Here is a 20,379-nt window from a genome sequence, read left to right as displayed (position 1 = left end):
ATGGGAACCCTTGGAAAAATGGGTCGGTTGTCTTTTATTTTGGATGTATTTTTCAAAAAGGATTTTTCCCGCCCAGTTACTCTTGGTGTCAATCATCCAACAAAGCCTGGCAAGGGAGATTTTGTTCATCTCCTCATGGGTAATAAGACCTAAGCCCCCTTTTTCTTTCTCCTGGCAGACTCTTTTCCAAGAAACCCAAGTAATTTTCTTCTTCTCAGAACTCCCTCCCCAAAGAAAATTGGAGCAGATAGCATCAAGTTTTGAGGTGACAAATTTTGGAAGGTTTAAACAAGACATTTGGTAAGAGGGAATAGCCATCATAGTGGATTGAATCAAGATCAATTCCCCCCCCCCCCCCCCTAGATAGGTTTTTTGCTTTCCAGGAACTCAGCTTTTTACTGACCTTGTCAATGATGCTGCTTAATTGTCTCTTGTTTGGTTTTTTATCAGTTAAGGGAAATCCTAAGTAAACACCTAGGTCAGAGGACTGTTTGACATTCAAGGACTGCTCAAACTCATCAATCATATTCAAGGAGGTGTTACTTGAAAAAAAGATTTGGCTTTTATCATCATTGGTTTTTTTACCAGACATAGAACAGAATTTGTTAAGAGTATCAGAGAGAGAGGAGAGGGTTTTTCTATCAGCAACTCCAAAAAGAAGAACATCATCAGCAAATAACAAGTGTGAAATCTCAGTTTTTCCTCCCCTAAATCTAAAGGGGTTCCATTTCTTGGAATTGCACTCCTCATGGATCATTCTAGACAGGTATTCAAGGCAAATGATGAAAATGTAGGGGGATAGGGGATCATCCTGCCTTATCCCTCTAGATGGTGTTATCTCACCTGACATTTTCCCATTAATGAGAACATGAGAGGAAACAGAAAAAATGCAGGACATGATCAACTCTATAGAGTTTGAAGAGAAATTGAAAAAGGAAAGATAATGCTTTATGAAAGACCATTCTAGCCTATCATAAGCTTTCTCAAGGTCAAGCTTGAGGGCAAACAAGCCCCTAGACCCTCTTTTTTTTTCATGGAATGCATTATTTCTGAGGCTATGACATAGTTCACCTCAGTGCCCCTTCCCTTAAGGAAACTGTTTTGATTTGGTGAAATTATGGAGTGGAGTTTTGGTCTTAATCTATTCACCAAAATCTTTGAGATGATCTTGTAGGAGGTATTTACCAGAATAATGGGCCTGTAGCTGGTAATTTGGGAGGGGTTTGGACACTTGGGAACAAGGCAAATCAAGGTTTTGTTGACTTCAGCAGGGATGGACAAGGTGGAGAAAACTTGATTGACAAATTTTTCACAATCAGAGCTGATGTGATGCCATGAGGAGTGGAAGAAGGAGGCGTGAAAACCATCCACCCCAGTGGCTTTTAAAGCACCAATGGAGAAGACTGCTTCTTTGATTTCAGGAATGGAGGGCAGGGAAGAGCAATCTATGTTTTGGAGTGAAGAGCATTGAGGGGGGGGGGGGGGGTGAGTGAGACTCAGAAGAGAAGAGGGTTTGAAAATGGTTGCAAATGTGGTCCTGAATCTGGATGGGGTCCTCTAACCACTCTCCCACATTATTCTTTATAGACATGATTTTGTTTGATTTACCCCTAATGATGGCAGAAGCATGGAAAAATTTAGTATTTTTGTCTCCCTGAAGGAGCCAGTCAGTTCTAGCTCTAGTTGCCCAAAAAGTTTCTTCTTGTATTAAGATTTGGTCAAGTTCCAACTGAAGTTTTTGCTCAAGATCAAATAGATAGGAGTTTGAAGGGTTTCTTTGGAGAGCAAGTTGAGCACCATTTATTCTAGCAAGAAGCTTTTTTTTTTCTGGGCTATAGGGGAGATGAAATGATTTTCAGACCAAGATCTCATATCAGAGGTGAGGGAAGCAAGTTTCTGCTGTAGGGAATCATTATTTGGAGGCCATTTTTCAATAACAAAGGGGATGAAGTCCATGTCCGACAGCCAAACGGGTTCAAATCTGAAGGGCTTTATACCAGGAAAAACAATTTTTTTTTTTCAAGTAGCAGAAGGAGAGGATTGTGATCTGAACTCATTCTTGGGAGGTTTTTGACAATATTGTGAGGAAACATGGAAGCCCAATCAGCACAAGCCCAAAATCTATCTAGTCTTTCAAAAATGGGCTTTCTTTTTTGTTTGTTAAACCAAGTGAATTTATGTCCTACATAGCCTAGGTCTAATAATTGACAAAAATCCATGGTTTCTTTATAGGCACGCATCTGGTGCAAAGGATGCATATTGCCCCCCCATTTCTCATGATCAAAACAGATTTCATTGAAATCTCCACAAACAAGCCAAGGTATGTGAACAGAATTTCTTAAAATTTTCAAATTTTCCCACATTTCTAGTCTACCATTATAGGAAGTAGAGGCATAAATAGCTGACAAAAAGAAAGTTTTCTTTGTGTTTACCTGAACCACGACATGGATTGCGCGGGGTTCTCTGGTAACTGTTGTGATTTTGTTGATTCCCGAGTTCCACATGATCAGAATTCCACCTGACAACCCGATAGGATCCACCACTTCAAAGGAGTTAAAAGGAAGGCTTTCAATGAGTTCTTCACAGTTTGAACGCGAGACTTTGGTTTCAGTCAGAATAATAATCTCAGGCTTATGATCTTTAATGAGTTGCCTGATATTCCTCTTGAACCCTTCTCTTGCTATTCCTCTAGCGTTCCACAGCAGCACCGACATTCCAGGTGTCATCGTTGGGAGCATGGACATTTCCTTCATCGTTGCATAGGACGCTTGGGTGTTCAGTTCGACATATCTCTTTAGGTAGTTGCTGTACACCGAAGTGGTGTTCTTCCTGATTTTTATGCCTGACATCTCGGCATCTCCTCCTTTCATGATCCCCCACGCTGCTCCCAGATGGAGTTGTTGCGCTTCCCTGACTAGATGCATCAACTTGACGTTGTTTGTTCCGGAGAGGGATTGGAGTACCAGCCATTCGTCTGTAATCGACGGGAATTTTCTTTCTACTGGAAGTACGGGTACCGGGTCTATGAGAAATTGAAGCTCCCATGGTACCACCATCAGAGAGTATTCGGCCTGGAGGCGCTTGATCCACCATCGCAGGACCACTTCCAAGCCCTTGCTGATGAACCCCACATCTGATAGTGATGGCACATGAGCTGGGATCAGCATTCGAGGGAAGTCTGGCATCTCCATTTGGAGATCTGCAAATAGGGGAGCTACTTTGTCTGGTTGGAGAAGAATTTCCCTCATTCTCCCCGGAGTAATGGCACTCCATTCCCCGAGAATTCCCTGGGCATAGAATGAAGAAAGGTTGATCATTGTTTCTGGAAAAGTGATGATGGGTTTTGTTTTCGTGATGATATTTCTGGCAGAGGAATGATTCAGATGGATAACTCTCGGAGGGAAAATCGGAGGTCGAAGCAGACCCCCCTGGGCTTGAATTTCGTCTGGGTCTTCGTTCATCCGGTGGTTTAGAAACTCGCTCAGAGTAAGGATAGGCATGGTTAATTTGGAGAGGGATATTTTTGATAGCTGAGAACAATTGAGAAACTGGGAAGTTTAAATTAAAGGCAAAGGAGTTGCTTTTCTTGGAAAAACACATTTTCATCTCTTCCAAGGGGAGGTATAGGGAGCTATGGAGGTGACAAGAGGTAGAAATTCGGCTCAATTCAGAGCAAAATTCAGGCAAAAGAGAAGCAGGAAAGGGGTGATTTGATGGTTTGGGTATGGGAATTAATTCTCTCGAGGAGGGGTAATGAGTAGGGGTGTGACACGTCACTCCCTCACAGCTGTTCTCATTTAACAAAATTTGAAAGGGATTTTTGTTGTGGGTATTTTTTGTGGGGCTCGATTTTTGAACCCACTTTTCGCGGATTAATTGACTGTTGGGTTTTTTAGGGAGCTGATCTGACGCTCTGTTTTTCCCGGTCACCAACACCCAATCCTGATCTTTGCTTCCTCCCTGGGTGTTGCTGGAGGCTTTGGTTTCCTTTGAACCCTGTCCCTGGATCTTTTCTTTCGCATTTGGAGTCGCATTATACTTCTCCATTGCATCCCTGTAGCATATGCTCTGTTTTAGATTTCCTAACCATAGCCAATTCTTTCGTGGTAGGGAGTCATCTATAAGCACGAGCATTCTAACAAACCGTAAATTTCCATTCTCAATTTTTGATGTGATTGCTCATACAAAATTTCCAATGTGATTTCCTATCTTCCTGAGGAAATTTTCATTAATGAACTCCATTGGTAATTCCGGTAATTCGACCCAAACAGGCTGAATTGAACACTTTTCCTCCAAAGGTTTGAAACCCGCCTTCCATCTCTGCGTAGCAATGAAAATTCCATTCATAAACCAGGGTCCGGAGTTTAATATTCTCTCTGAATCTGCTCGATCACTGAATGTTGACACAAAGAATCCCCTGCCAATTGGGAAAGAGTAGATTTTTCCTATAGGCTTCCAAGTCCGTGCCAAGCCTTGAATAAAATAGTCTGATGAAAATGATTTTCCATGAGCTTTCGATATGATCGCATCAGACTAGGGGTTGCATAAGGAAGAGTATTCCTCTAGGGAGATAGAGATGAAGATGTCATTTGTAACATCAAAAGCTTCAGGTGGGGTAAGTGAAGCAGGGGTTTCACAGGGAGTAGAGGCGGAAATGGTGGTTGCTTGGAGTGCTTCTTTGAAGGAGCAAGGTTTTAGAGAAAGGTTTGAGGTTACTAAGGGTGAGATTGAGGGCTGAGGAGAAGAAGTCGAGGCAGGGGTTAGAGGTGGTTTATTTGGTGGTGTAATTGGTGGTGGATCCGGTGGTTTTTCTTGTTGTGGAACCCAGGACTCTCTCTCACTAGGACTCTATCTCTCTAACATCTCACTTTTTTTTAGTGAACAAGTTAAATTGTTTTATTTATTAAAAAAAAAAAAAAAAAAAAAGGACCAGGTCGAATCCTTTGCATTATTAGCAATGTGGTGGCTAGATCACATGATCTAGCAACTGGTTCTAGGATCGGAATAGAGCTCTGGCTAGTTGAATAGACGGAATTGTTTCACTTATGCTCAAGAAGAAGAAAAAAAAAATTAAAATACAACAAAAAAAAAAAAATATATATATATACTGCTTCATGAGTCATGACTCATGAATGACACGTATCATTTCTTTGTGCAAAACAAAATAAATTTACTAGTTCCTTTTTTTCTAATTTTTTTTTAATCCCATTTTGCTAAATAATCTTATTTTAGGATGACAATGGTTTGACTAGGAACTCTTTTTTTTTTTTTTTTTTTTTTAAAAAAAAAAAAAAATTAGGAAGGTTGGTTTGACTAGGAACTTGTATTACCTATTAATTTGTGTATTTATTTATTTATTTGATATTCCACCTTTGGGTTAATCCGGATTTAGTAATCAGTTCTATTACCTATTAATCTGTGTATTTTTTTCTTAATGGCCTTTTTTTTTTTGAACCACTTAATGGCCTTGTTTGATTGCAATTAAAAATGACATCCCATGATAATTTACAGTTTATGAGAGATTATTTCTTTTTATGTGATTCTTAGGAAACTGTTCTAGTTATTTTGGTAGACGTTAAGAAAATTACAAATAAATGATTTTGAATGACCTATGGAAACTTGGGTAATTTAATTATATTCCTATATTATATATGTAGGAATTTTAAATTCATTAGAAATTACCAAAAAATTTGAAGTTCGTTCCTCTATTATGCTTTTATTTGGCTAACCAAACATTGTATCACAATTGTATTTCCTAGAAATTATGTGTGTCCCATCAAAAAATTAATAAATAAATATTATGAGGGTCCATGAGAAATTGGTTCAATCATCTATAGTTCGAATCTCGAAATGGGGATTTGAAATGTCTTCTAATTTCTTCTTATTAGGACTAAAAACCTACTCAACTGAGGAGTAAGGACCCACTAAACTTTTAAGAAAAAATGATATGCTTACATGATGATTACATGAGTATTCCGTACGTAATATGCACTTTTCTACTGTTTAATACACGAGTACTATATAGTACCAATGAATATGTGTCTCCACGTAGGCCAAGTTGGATTCTTTGTCAAAAAATTTAATGTACTTTAATTTGCAAAATCTATCCTAATTTGGGAGTTATATACACAACAAGGTACTAAATTTTGGCAAATGTATCAGTTAAGGTAATGAACTTTCATCTATATATATATTAAAACCCAAGGCAAGAAATGTAATCATGCCACATGTCATCATTCTTGCCACGTGTCATAAATTGATAAATGATGTGGGTCATGTACTCATGTGATTCATGTCATATTAAAATTGATCATTAATTTTTTCCTCACAAAAAATTAATGCTCATAAATTCTTATTTTTTAATCCCCATTCTTTCGTTTGCTCATCCATACTTTGAAGAAATTTATAATGGTCGATAAAAATTCCTTTAACAAATAAAACAGACTAATATGAAGTATAAAAGTTAGGTTACTACATATTTCATAATGAATTTTGATAGTGTTTAATAAAAATTTAAAAAAAAAAAATGATTTTTTTTAAAAAAAAATTATAAAACCACCAATAGATTTCACTTTAATTTATTAAAGTTTTTTTTTGAAACAATTTACTATAGTTTTTTATATAAAAAAATAACCCGGGGCATCGCCCGGGCCTCAAACTAGTTTGTATCATTAAAAAAAAAATTGAGTGTGGTCGCCGACCGCTGACAAGTGGCTAGGTAGTGGCAGTGGGTAGGGATGAGTGTGTGCATTATAACCGCACTCACGTGAAACAATCTCGCACAAAACCTTCTCTAGAAAATAATCTTTTCATCACTTTTTTTATATGGTGATCCAACATAATTTTATATACTCAATTTTCCAATAAATAAATAAATAAATAAAATAAAAAGAAGTACGTTATATACTACAAAAGGCATAAATGGAGTATTATTTTATCTTCATCAACATTGAATTTTGTAATTATCCATAAAAATGCAACTATACAATTACAAATGTAATTTGATACGGAGTAGTTCTATATTCCTCAATTCTTGTGAAAAGTATATTGGAGTATAGTAGAATTTGTTATATACACTCGGTATCCGTACACTTGAGATTCTAAGTAAATTAATTATAATAATGAAAAATATAACTCAAAAAACTAATTATAATAATGAAATAATTATATAATAAAGTTTCTAGGTAAAATAATAATTTTACAAAAATCTTTTTACAAAATTTGTAAAGTTAAGGAGGGAAAATTCCATCAAAAAAAAAAAAAAAAAAAAAAAAAAAAAAAAAAAAAACTATGCTTTAGTATAGTACAGTATACAGAATGATAATATGAAATTATGTCTCCCTTTAATGGCTTTAAAGGTGCTGAAAGATTACAATATATGGCATGATATGGATGAGGCTCTAAAGTTCACCTCCCATGATCCTACATTGGACTTGATGTGTGTGCTTATAGATTTTCAGATCAATTGGCATGTCAAGCAATCCTTGACAAGTTATGGTAATGTTGAGTTTATTAAGCCTGTAAAAGATGATACATATATAAGCTTAACAATTTAAGGTGATGTCAAAAACGAACAGTACCTTAATACAAATACACATACGATTTTGCATATCTTTTGACTGTGTTATGAGAAACCTTATACATATGTAGTTAAAAATAAAGTGATATGTTGATCTAACATGACTAGATCAGATTTCTTATGATGACGATGATAAACTTTTGTAATACGTATTTTCGGATGGAGAGAGTAAATAAATTTTCGTCGATTGTTAGCCTTTCCATGTATATCAAGTGAATGAAAGCTACCATAAAAATAAGGAAATTTTGCCAAAAACCACCTTTTAAATCTTGTTTTTTTGCATATAACCACATTTTTACAAAAATGTTGCAAATGACCACCAATTTTAAAAATTTTGTTGCAAATTACCATTTTCTTTAGCCAAATTTATCACTTGTTTTACATTGAATTAGTGGTAAGTTGCAACAAAAATTTTAAAATTGATGGTCTTTTGCAACAATTTTTTTTAAAAGGTGGTTATATGCCAAAAAAAAAAAAATTAAAAGATGATTTGTTGCAAAATTTTGTAAAAACAATATACTTATCCAACTCTAACTTTTTTTTTTTTTTAAATGCCTTTTTTTCTCATTATTGTCATTTATGTAATGTACAGTAAACTTATAATAAGATTAGTGACATAAGTTTATATGTAGTTATCAAGCATTGTGAATTTGTGATTTCGTTTTTTTATCTACACCGCGAAATAGCAATACTTTGAGATTCAGATAAAGTTTGATACTACGTTGGATATACAAATCAAATATCGAGAGAACAAGTTTATGTTTGAGCTATCATTATAAAAAAATTACATACTACCTCCGTTTCATATTTTTTACAACTTTAGGGTATTATTTGTAAGATATTAAATATTCCAAATTTGCAAAAAAATATAACGAAGATAGAAATTTAATGTTGATGGAGATAAGATCATATCTGAAGTATATTTTTGTTGTTTATAAACTCATACTTGCATTAAAAAAAATAAAAATCCATTATTCATGTGAGTACATTTTATTTATTTATTTTTTATTTGGAAAAAGGAGGGTATAAATATATGTTGGGACACAATGAAAATATGAAAAGATTATTTTCTAATGGGACAAAAAAATCTAGAAAAAAGAATAAAAACTTCCTAAACTTTGAACCTCCATATCTAATTACATATCCCATTACAGTACATATTGCGTAGCAAACAAGCATCTATCATTATGACCTAATTTTCCAAAAACATAAGCACTAATTTTCTATAAATATAAGCTTATCAATAATTAATGAGGTCATCCCATCAATTCAAACAATAATAAACAGTATTTCCTTCCAATTTTCTTTGCCCTAATATTTTTTCCCTTTCATTGATCTTCAAGTTAGAAGAAGTAAGGATGAATTCTTCGAAGAAGTTGGCTAAAATTACCCTAATTTACCCATCTTTGGATGAACCCGGGAAGAAGATTCGAGCTGTAAATGATGAAGTTCTTAGAATTAGAAGAACTTCTATAAACTGGAAAACAAGAAGAAAATAGAGAGAAGAACAGGAGCGATTTTATTGATTTAGAAAATCAAGGAATATTCTGAATGAATTACATCAGTTGTACCTTTTCTGTTTTTATACTAGAATATTACAGCAATTATTACAGCAATTTGTATAACTCAAAATATCTGACTAAAAATCAGTTACAAAAACAGAATCAAATTCTGTTATGAAAGAATAACAGAATTTGTTATATCTTCTGCTGACATGTCTTTGCACATGAATTGCTGACCTGGAACATCATCTGATTCAGCTGGATGAAATAGACAAGTAACCAGGGCTGTGATCAACTCTTCATGACTGGCAGCTGAGGCATATGCTTCAATACCCCCCTTAAGCTAGAGGATGGTTGAATGTCAAGCATTCCTAGCTTGGATAAAAGCTCATTGTGCTGAGTAGCTGACAAGATCTTAGTAAAAATATCAGCAAGTTGCTGTTTAGTAGGCACATAAACCAACTCAATCAAACCTTCTAAAACTTTTTCCCTGGTAAAATGACAGTCCAATTCAATATGTTTAGTCCTTTCATGATGAACAGGATTTTTACCAATATGAATTGCTGACTGATTATCACACTTGAGTATCACAGGACCTGAAACAGGTACACCCAACTCCTGTAATAATCTAACTAACCAGGTAATCTCAGAGGCAGCTGCAGCCATAGCCCTGTACTCAGCTTCTGAAGAAGACTTAGAAATAGTCCCTTGTTTCTTAGATTTCCATGAAATAGGACTGTGACCAAGAAGCATAACAAACCCAGTGACTGATCTTCTAGTGTCTGGACAAGCAGCCCAGTCTGAGTCAGCATACCCTTGCAAAATCAAATTGCTTGCAGACTGTATCAAAATACCTTGCCCTGCAGTGTATGCCACATATCTCAAAAGATGATGCAGTGCCTTAAAATGAGAGACCCTTGGGTTATGTAAGTACTGACTCAAAGTTTGAACTGCATAACACAGATCTGGCCTGGTATGTGTCAAAAAATTTAGCTTCCCCATCAGACACCTATAAAGAGCAGGATCATGAAAAGGAGGTGAATCTTCTGCTCTAAGCTTTAAAGAAACAGGAAAAGGAGTCTTTGCTACCCTTGAAACATCTAGCTCACATTCAGCCAACAACTCTTTAGTGAACTTTCTTTGAGTGAGAATTACACCAGTAGAAATCCTTGAAACCTCTGTCCCAAGAAAGAAGTTCATTTCACCCAAATCCTTGATACTGAACTTATGATGAAGACTGTCTTTTAGAGCTTGAACAACAGAACAATCAGGACTAGTAACAAGTATGTCATCAACATACACAGCAACTATGGTCTTTGCACCAAGAGTATCTTTGAGAAATAGTGAATAATCATTCTTGGATTGAGTGTAACCCATAGAAATCAACTCAGTAGTTAACTTGGCAAACCATTGCCTGCTAGCTTGTTTTAAACCATACAGAGACTTCACCAGTTTACAAACTTTATTCTCTGGGTTTGGGAGACCCTCAGGCATTTTCATATACACTTCCTCTGTCAAATCCCCATGAAGAAAGGCATTATTAATGTCTAACTGATGAATAACCCAATTATTCTTTACTGCTATTGAAATCAAGCATCTCACAGTTGGAAGCTTCACAACAGGTGAGAATGTTTCTTCATAATCCACTCCATATTTCTGAGTGAACCCTTTTGCTACAAGCCTGGCTTTAAACCTCTCTACTGTCCCATCCTTTTTTAACTTTACTTTGAACACCCATTTACAGCCAATTGCCTTTTTTCCTTTAGGAAGATCAGTAAGTATCCAAGTATTATTTGTTGTCAGTGCATCTATTTCCTTCTGCATAGCATCAATCCATCTCTGATCTTGTGAAGCCTCTAAGTAACTGACAGGCTCAACCTCTTTCACAACCTCAGTCACCAAAGCTTTATGAGAAAAGGCAGCTCATCATAATGAACAACATTGCACCAATGTTGTCTAGAACCAGGAACAGGACACACATAGTCTTTCATCCAGGATGGGGTTTTAAGGGGTTTTGATGATTGTCTACTAGGTTCAGAATATTGTGTAATTATACGGGTTGTAGTATCAGTGTTTGAAGGTTCAGAAACTGTATTTAAGGGCTCAGGTCCAGTAGTTTGTGTGGGTACAGGAAAAGGAGCAGAAAAAGGAGAACCAGAATCAGTCTGGATATGAGGTTCTGATTCTGGAAATATGAAAGCATCTGGGTATTCAAAAAATGTGTTGAGGTCAAAATTTGTGTTTGTGGGTAAATAAATGGGTTCAGGTTTGTGTTTAGTTGTGGAAATGTGAAAGGGGAGATGCTTTTCATGAAAAGTGACATCCTTAGAAACAATTATCTTTGATGTTTCTAAGTTCAACATTTTATATGCTTTCTGATTTAGTGGATAACCAATCAGAACACATGGGACAGCTTTTGGATCAAACTTAGATCTATTAACTTTAAGTGTAGAAACATAACCAAGACACCCAAAAACTCTCAAATGATCCAAATCAACCTTAACACCATTTAATTTCTCATATGGCACCTCAAAGTCAATAGAGCTCAAAGGCATTCTGTTGATGAGATAAGTAGCAGTTAATAGACACTCACCCCAAAACCTTTTAGGCAATCTAGATTGAAAATACAATGCCCTAGTTGTTTCAAGTAGGTGTCTGTGTTTTCTCTCTACAGTCCCATTCTGTTGAGGTGTATCAGCACAGCTCTTTTGGTGTTTAATCCCATTTGAATGATACACACTCAGAATTTTCCCTTCACACAATTCTTTTGCATTATCTGTCCTAATACACTTCACTTTCATATTGTATTGTGTTGAAACAAAAATCAAGAAATTTGACAAAATTTCAACTGAATCATTTTTGTTCTTCATCAGAAAAGTCCATGTATTTCTTGTATAGTCATCCACTATTGTAAGAAAATAACTACAACCATCATGAGTGATTACTCTATAAGGTCCCCATACATCTATATGTAACAATTCAAAACATCCACTAGTCTTAGAAATACTAGTAGAGAAAGACTTCCTACTTTGTTTTGCCTTAGGACAGACTTGACAAAATACATCACAATTCTTCCCAATTCTAGGCAATGCCTTATTTACAATATGCAACTTATCAAAAGGTAAATGCCCTAATCTCAAATGCCAGAGTTTAGCATCTTCACTTATTGACACAAGAGCTTCATGTTCTGTCTTCTCAAGGAACTTCTCATCCTCTACACCAATCTGGTCTGAAACTGCATACAGTCCTGAGTCAACTCTACCAAGAACCACTGAATTTCTCTGAGAATGATCCTGGATCATACACTTATCATGTGTAAAAACTATGTCACAACACAAATCTTTACATAGTTTATGAGTGGAAATCAGATTAAACTGAAATCCTGGCACATGCAGAACATTTTTAAGTAGAATGTCATTCCCAATTCTAACATATCCTATATGTTCAATATTAGCTTTCTTCCCATCTGCTATTGTTATTGTTCTGATATTCTTGTCAAAAACAGAATAATTTTCAAACTAGTCTAGATTATTGCATATATGATATGTTGCTCCACTATCAATAATCCATCTAGTATTAGAACAAGTGATCAGACATGTACCTGCCATATTTGCAGCATATGCAACCTGTTCCTGTTCAGAATTCTTGCAGTATTCAAGGAACTGTTGATACTGATCTGCTGAAATGTGTGTAACTCCATCATCATCACTGTCACCTTCTCCTTGAGCAATTGCAGCAAATCTCTTCCCCTTTCCTTTGCTCACAAAATTTGCAGGATACCCATGAAGCTTCCAGCATCTGTCAACAGTATGACCTCCCATTTTGCAATGTTCACAGTAGAGTGAACTCTTTTTGTGTACAATTATTTTGTTATTTCCTGGTCCCACTAAGGTTTTCTGTCTGTAAGACTTATTGTAAAAAGAATTTCCAGCATAATTTCCATTCTTTTCTTCTGCAGCAGCAAAAGCCATAACTCTCTCTTCTGACTGAAAAGTCATCTGTTGTTGTTTTTCATCTTGGATCAACAATCTGTATGCCATAGAAATACTAGGCAGAGGGTTCATCATCAGTATATTGGTCCTTACAGAACTATGTTTGTTGTTCAACTTCATTAACAATTGAACAAGTCTCTCTTCTTGTTGGATCTTCAAGAACTTCTGAGTAAGATTGCAAGTGCATCCATTACAACTACAAGCTGGTATAGGACTTGCACTGCTCAATTCATCCCAGATCACCTTTAATTTGGTAAAGAAATCAGCAATACTACTTTCACCTTGACTTATTTCACCCAAATTCTGCTGCAATCCATAGAACTGAGGTCCTGAAGTAATAGAATACCTATCTTCAAGGTCCTTCCATATCTCTCTTGCAGTTGCAAGAAACAACACACTCTTTGCTAAACTAGAATCCAGAGATCTGAGCAAGTAAGACATAACCATACTATTGCAACGATCCCAAGCTTTAAACTCAGGACTATTGATATCCGAAGGTCTGGGTAAAGACCCATCAATGAAACAGACCTTGTTCTTGATTGCCAAAGCCAAGAGAACACCCCTTTTCCATTCTGAATATCCTTCACCAGTAAACTTCTCTGAAACTAAAGGATTTGCTGGGTTTTCAGAAGGATGAATGAAGTATACACTCGACGGATCTTGCATCATTGGAAGAGTTTGCTGGGTTTGAGCTGCCATTGATATTCGAACAAAGTTTCTTTGTGATTGATTCAAATTACTTACGATTTGAACCCAGAAAAATACAGAAATTCTTCTTGAATTTATGCAACACCAATCAAAAAATTGTAAACTCTTCTTGAGTTTATCAAAATCAAAACAAAAAACAGCTTCAATGGCTGAACAAAAAATTGCGGAAAAACTAATCAATTGCCTGATCGTACAGGCTCTGATACCATGATGAAGTTCTTAGAATTAGAAGAACTTCTATAAACTGGAAAACAAGAAGAAAATAGAGAGAAGAACAGGAGCGATTTTATTGATTTAGAAAATCAAGGAATATTCTGAATGAATTACATCAGTTGTACCTTTTCTGTTTTTATACTAGAATATTACAGCAATTTGTATAACTCAAAATATCTGACTAAAAATCAGTTACAAAAACAGAATCAAATTCTGTTATGAAAGAATAACAGAACTTGTTATATCTTCTGCTGACATGTCTTTGCACATGGATTGCTGACCTGGAACATCATCTGATTCAGCTGGATGAAATAGACAAGTAACCAGGGCTGTGATCAACTCTTCATGACTGGCAGCTGAGGCATATGCTTCAATAGTAAAATATGTGAAATTACCAAGATCATACTTTACCAAATCCAAAGACATTAATGTTACATCAAAATCCTTGGTTTCTTGCAAGACAAACACCCTAAAATCCTCAAAAACAAATACATTAGCAACTAGAAAGAGTACTACAAAACCTCTAATTAAGTCAAAATTCGTTAAAGGAGCAAATGGAAGGAGCACTACTACTGCGCATTTGATTAAAACTTCTGGCACTTCATCGTTGTTGCGTAAAGGTGTTGTTACTAAGGCTGCTGGGGATAAAGAAATCGTCACAAAGGCTACTAGGCGCGCTATATTGTCAAGTGACCTTGAGAAGATGAGACACAACCGAGACTATTCTTTCTTATTCGATGCCAATTGAAGGTGAAGATGATCGAGATTAACCAATTGTTCACTTTAATATTAGGTTTTGTTTCATGTAAATAATAATCTTATTGTCTATATATCTATGATGTTGAAGATAATCAAGATTCAAGAAGTTATGAGTTTAATGTACGATAGATATATCCAAATCTTTATGTAACGCATGCAATAGTTTTGTATAGACACATACTTGAATATATATTATTCTAATGGATTAACTAATTGTTTATTTGTTTACTTTAATCTTTAGGTTTTATTTCATGTAATAATCTTATTGTCTATATATCTTTGATGTACTCGATCAAGATTATAGATTTTCTTGAATTATTCATCAATAGTAAGTATATGTGTATTCTCTTTACTTGATGGTATAGGTCCTAACTCCTAAGGCACGCTTGCACTATGGTTGTCTCGAATTCTCGTATTTTAATTTGTTTCATGATTTTGGAATATTGGTGTTAATTCGATCCAATTCATCTAGTTTTGTCTAATTTGAGTAATGTATGGTTGGTGCACCCGGGTGCACCATGCGCATGGTGCACCCGGAAAGAACATAAGGTATATTTAAAAGAACATGGGCAAAAAAGAACATTATATATATTTATAAAGAACATGAGCATAATATGTTCTTTAAGTTTGATGATTATGTTCTTTGAGTTTGAACTATATGTTCTTTATATTATACAATATATTCTTTAATGCATGTACATTAAAAAAAAAAAAAAAAAAAAAAAAAAAAACCAACCAATCACTCGAGTAACCAGAAAAGAGAACGTGTTCTTTAATGTATTATCATGTTCTTTTTGTAAAGACTTTATGTTCTTTGGCTAGAGGTGATCAAAGTTAGAACGGCCCGACCCGATTTTGCACGGGTTTTGGGCAGAATTTTTTTCGCCCCCAAAATTGGGTCGGACCCGGCCCTTAAAGTTAATTTTTTGGGCGGGTTTGGGAATGCATTTTAGTTGATTTTTTTACTCGACCCGAAAAGCCCGCACGGCCGAACAATTTTGGGCACAAAAACTTCGGCCCAAAATTTGGCCCGACCCGAGAGGTGAGCTGATTTTTTAACCTTGGCCCGGCCCACCCAATGATCACCTACATCTTTGTCAAACACGAACATGTTCTTTTTTGTCAAATATAATGTTCTTTTTCAAACACGTTCAACACCTAAATAACCATGAAAAATAATATGTTCTATTTGTAAAGACTTTATGTTCTTTGTAATGTCATGTTCTTGTCAAACACAAACATGTTCTTTTGTCAAACATAGGTATGTTCTTTTTCTAACACTAGCATGTTCTTTTTTTTGCCCATGTTCTTTAAAATATGTCTAATGTTCTTTCCGGGTGCACCATGCGCATGGTGCACCCGGGCGCACTATACTATTTTCATAATTTGAGATCGAGTCAAGAATATTGGTTCAAATACGTTGTTATTCTATTTGATTATCACGCAATATTTTATTTGTAAATCAAAGATGAATTGGCATCAAAAGGTTAAAAAAGAACAAAATCCCAATGCTTAATTATCATAAACTTCAGTGCGTGACCAATTTTATTATAAGTACACGTTATTACATAAAGCAAAGGGCTTAATAAGATATCCCATACATAAGTCAACACAAAATATATATGAAAGAAGAAAGCATGGTTCCTTTAGAATGAAGCTACTTATTAGAATACATCATGAATAACAATTATCCAAACCGTGCTAGAGCAAGATTTAGACATATTTGACTGCAATACATAGTCTTATGAGAGTGAGGGATAACTCAAGTGGTTAAAGCTTCCCTCCCGATTCTAATAATTCTGAGATTGATTCTCATCACTCGCCCTTGTGACTCTCTAAACACCAAAAAAATAAAAAATAATGCACAACTTATTGTACGTCGCGAGGTTTAGATATTCATTGTAGGGATGGCTCTTTCTCCTTTTGAATAGTATCAGAAGAAAAGAGCTCACATAATTCCGGCTCTTCTTGCATAGAAGCTTTTAGCGTAGTCGTGGGCTACAATCGACTATAATAACATGAAAAGATATAGACCGTGTTAATATGTACTTTATCTAAAATCCTAGCTATTTATTTTTTATTTTGTAAAAAATAAATAAATTAAAAGAGTACATCTATGTTTAAATAAGTACTCGTACTAATGTCATGTTTGCTTTGGCTAAATGAACATGAATTAATAATTTTATGTAATTCAATTAATTATTTTCACGTTTAAGGCTGTATATTTCTATCTCTTTGTGAAAGTGTAGAGTACGTACCGTAGCAATAGAAATCCTTTCTTTTTCCTTATCAATCACAACTTTGTGCACCACACTCTTCAGTTTGCCATTACTCATCATCTGCATACTCCACATTTTCTTAATCAGTTTCTTATTTCGTACTATTTGGTACGTGTATATATGTGTATATATGTATGTGCTAGAGTTTCCCGTTTCTATGCAAGCTAATACGTGTACATGCCTTGAATATAAATTATAATAGAGCTAGTTAAAACATAAAAGGTCTATTATCGCGGTAATTAAAAATCATAATCAAAATAAAGTACGTACCTCCAACTGGTCACCAATATTGATAAAAAGAGTGTTAGGAACAATTGGAACTTTAAACCATTGGCCATCTTTGAGAGCTTGTAAACCTTCAACTTGTTTGTCTTGTTGGAGAATGGTAACGACTGTCCCATCCGAATGTGGTTTAAGGCCTATAACGCGTTCTGGTGTTGAACACGGCGGATAATAATTGAATCTTGTGAACAAGTTCATGGCCTCGTCTTCTCCACACTCTTTCAAAAAGCTGTCTTCATCCAACTCCACTGATTTCGCAATCGCCTTTAAGAGAGATTTTGTTACTCTCCTAACTTCCACAGCGTACTCCTCCAATGTTTCCCTGCAATATGATCATATATACATGTTTATCATCATCATCATCATCATCATCATCATCATGTATGTAGTTTTGACTTTTGTGCTTTATCATACTCCCTCCGTGTTTTTTTAAGTGATACATTTTCCATTTCCGGCCGTGTTTTTTTAAGTGATACATTTCCTTTTTTGGCAAAACAATACATTAAAATATTATATCTCTCTCCTCTCATGGCCCCCACCCAAGCCCACTACTACTTTTTTATTATATATTTCCTCTCACATTCATTACTTTTCAATAAACTAATAACCCCACTATCTTTCTTTAACAATTTTTTAATACTCCACTACCCCACTTACCTCTTATTTTATTTAAGTCAATTAAATTGCCTAAAACTATGTGCCGGTCAATATGTATCACTTAAAAAAACACGGAGGGAGTACATTATATGAAAAATTTGTGAATATGATCTTTTAAGTGTTCACCTTTTTTTAAAAGGATCTTTTAAGTGAAAAGTTGTGAAAAATGACCTTTTAAGTTCTATAATTTTTTTAGGAGTAGTTGGGTAAGTTTTTCAGGTGGCCTACGTCAGAGCTCCGGCATTGACTTTCACGTGTTACTATGTGACTTATAAAAAAATTAAAATTTTCGATAGAGAAAGAAAGAGCAGGGGGAGAAAATGAAAGAGGTAGTTCGAATAGGAGGGAAATTTGAAGGAATTTTTTTTTATTTAACTCACATAACTAACACGTGAAAATCAACGTCGGAGTTCTAGCGTTGACCATCCAAAAAACTCACCCAAATACCTCTAAAAACAAAATATACTTTTAAAGGTCCTTTTTCACAACTTTTCACTTAAAAGATCATTTTACAAAAAGTCGACCACTTAAAAAGTCCTTTTTCACATATTTCTCTATATTATATACTCGTAGTATATGATTGTACAAAGAAAATGAAAATGTCACCTGAAATTTGGAATATTTTCAGGCCAAAAGTTAAAATTGCGGTGATCAACAGGGTAAACTCTGAGATGCAGTCTATCATTCCAGTTGTAATTCTGACCCTCGGAAATTGTATCACCTCCATAACCTTCAAACCAGTCCAATGTTCTGCTATGCTTCTGTTTTTGTTCCAATGACAGACCAAAGAATTCCTTCCCAACTTCACAGATTTTATCAAGTAATGAACTAGCCAGCCCATGATTGATAAGCTGAAAAAACATCAGCAAAGCCGCGAAAAAATTAGTCTAATAATCTATGACAGGAAAAAATGCTATGGCTAATAGTGATCAAAACAAACCTGTAAGCAACCCCATGAATTAAGAACAGAACGAAGTTTTTGCAGTTCGTGTTCGTGTTGGGTTGATGATGCATCTGAAAGCAGGCCAAGATCGATTGATGGAGTTACCATGTATTCGATCACAGAGTGATTATTATTACTCGTTTTATCATCTGATATATTTGAAAATTGTTGGATTTTGTAAGTTTCGGGAACATCTTTTTCTGTTGTAGATTTGATCAATTCTTGAATTGGTTTAGATGGTATTGCAAGATTCATTGGAGAAATAGATGAAACACCCATTTTGCTTAATTGCAGACTTTTAAGATGAATATACTTAGAAAATACAGATGATAATGATTAGATTATGATGATAGTAAATTGGATATATATATGTTTTTTACATAGAAGTCTTCACATGTACATAAGTGATACAAATGATTGAAAGACTAACTAACAAGTAACAACCAACTAATTAATGGCCTATCTCACGTTTATTTATTGTTTAATTTTTTTTTTTTTTAGGCAAGCTGATATAATTAATTAAACCTTAGTTGATCAATAATACATAGAAAATTTTCATAATTTTATTTCATCACGCAATTAATATCTATTTAATTAAGGTTTAGTGGCGACTTAAAATAAAATGTGGGAAAACATGTGAGGCAATTTGTTTGAATTTTTTTAAACATGCTGAGTGTTTTTCAACTTCTACAAGCTAAGTAATGTCACTAATATATAATCATATACGTAGTAGTATAATAAGCTATTGCTATGACTAGTGTGTACTTAGGAAGTTAGTTTCCTAGCAGTTAGGGTTAGTAATAATCTACTATATGTACTGATAATGTACGTAGTATCACTAGTGAGATTGTATGAAAGGTCCAGCTTATAACGATTCTAATTTCAAGTTAGTCAATACATGCATTTTTTTTAAACACTAATACATTTATTGTGAATGTGTGAAGATTTAAAATTTGATATAAAATAAGTACAGTTTGAGATGAATCTAATAAAATTAAATTTTAAGTACATGAAAATTTTATCTATAAGTATAAATCATCAATGTTAATCAAAAGTGAAGTATATAAATGGAATATTTGTGTACAACTACTTGATTTTTTGCTCTTTTGTGAGCAACTACCCATTTTTATTCAAAAAGCTGGGAATGGGGTTAATTGGGGTAGGAATGGAGTTAATTAGGGTGGGAAGTGTAGGGGAATATAGGTACTACGCAGCGGAAATAAACATGAATCATATTCATATAGCACCTAACCAAGGATCTCATGCATAACATATAAAGAGTAAGAATTATACCTTTGAAGCGTGATTCCACTAGCAATCGAGCAAGAACAAGGGAGACAAAGAACCTCAAACGTGATTCCTCTACTTGGTCCACAGGCATGGATTAAGACCTCCACTAATGCTAGTTAGTCGCGATCGAACTCTTTAATCGACCTTCTACGGAGAAGTATGAGCAACGAACTAG

The 20,379-nt window shown here is 34.9% G+C and overlaps 1 protein-coding gene across 1 annotated transcript; it reads right to left on the bottom strand.

Moving 5' to 3' along the window:
• Nucleotides 1-13,957: 13,957 nt before the first annotated feature.
• LOC145636561 (protein LATERAL BRANCHING OXIDOREDUCTASE 1-like) lies at nt 13,958-19,193 on the bottom strand. Its single transcript, XM_081688139.1, has 8 exons — nt 18,912-19,193; nt 18,578-18,822; nt 17,303-17,636; nt 17,012-17,092; nt 16,706-16,761; nt 14,226-14,463; nt 14,120-14,135; nt 13,958-14,025 (listed from the first exon to the last, which is right to left on the bottom strand). Exons 1-8 carry the CDS (start codon nt 19,191-19,193, stop codon nt 13,958-13,960), a joined length of 1,320 nt encoding a protein of 439 aa, XP_081544265.1.
• Between the last annotated feature and the right edge of the window lie 1,186 nt (nt 19,194-20,379).

The sequence above is a fragment of the Chenopodium album genome, chromosome 6 (assembly GCF_948465745.1).
Source record: "Chenopodium album chromosome 6, dcCheAlbu1.1, whole genome shotgun sequence".
Lineage (NCBI taxonomy): Eukaryota > Viridiplantae > Streptophyta > Magnoliopsida > Caryophyllales > Amaranthaceae > Chenopodium > Chenopodium album.
This window is presented reverse-complemented; position numbering and strand designations above follow the sequence as displayed.

Excerpts from the sequence above, each read along its gene's own strand:
- LOC145636561 (XM_081688139.1), bottom strand. The coding sequence starts at position 19,193 with ATGGGTGTTTCATCTATTTCTCCAATGAATCTTGCAATACCATCTAAA. Across the intron at positions 18,823-18,911 it reads ATTCATGGGGTTGCTTACAG|CTTATCAATCATGGGCTGGC; the intron begins GTTTGTTTTGAT and ends ATGTTTTTTCAG. Across the intron at positions 14,464-16,705 it reads GCAAGAAGAGCCGGAATTAT|GGTGTTTGTCTTGCAAGAAA; the intron begins GTGAGCTCTTTT and ends TGAGGATTTTAG.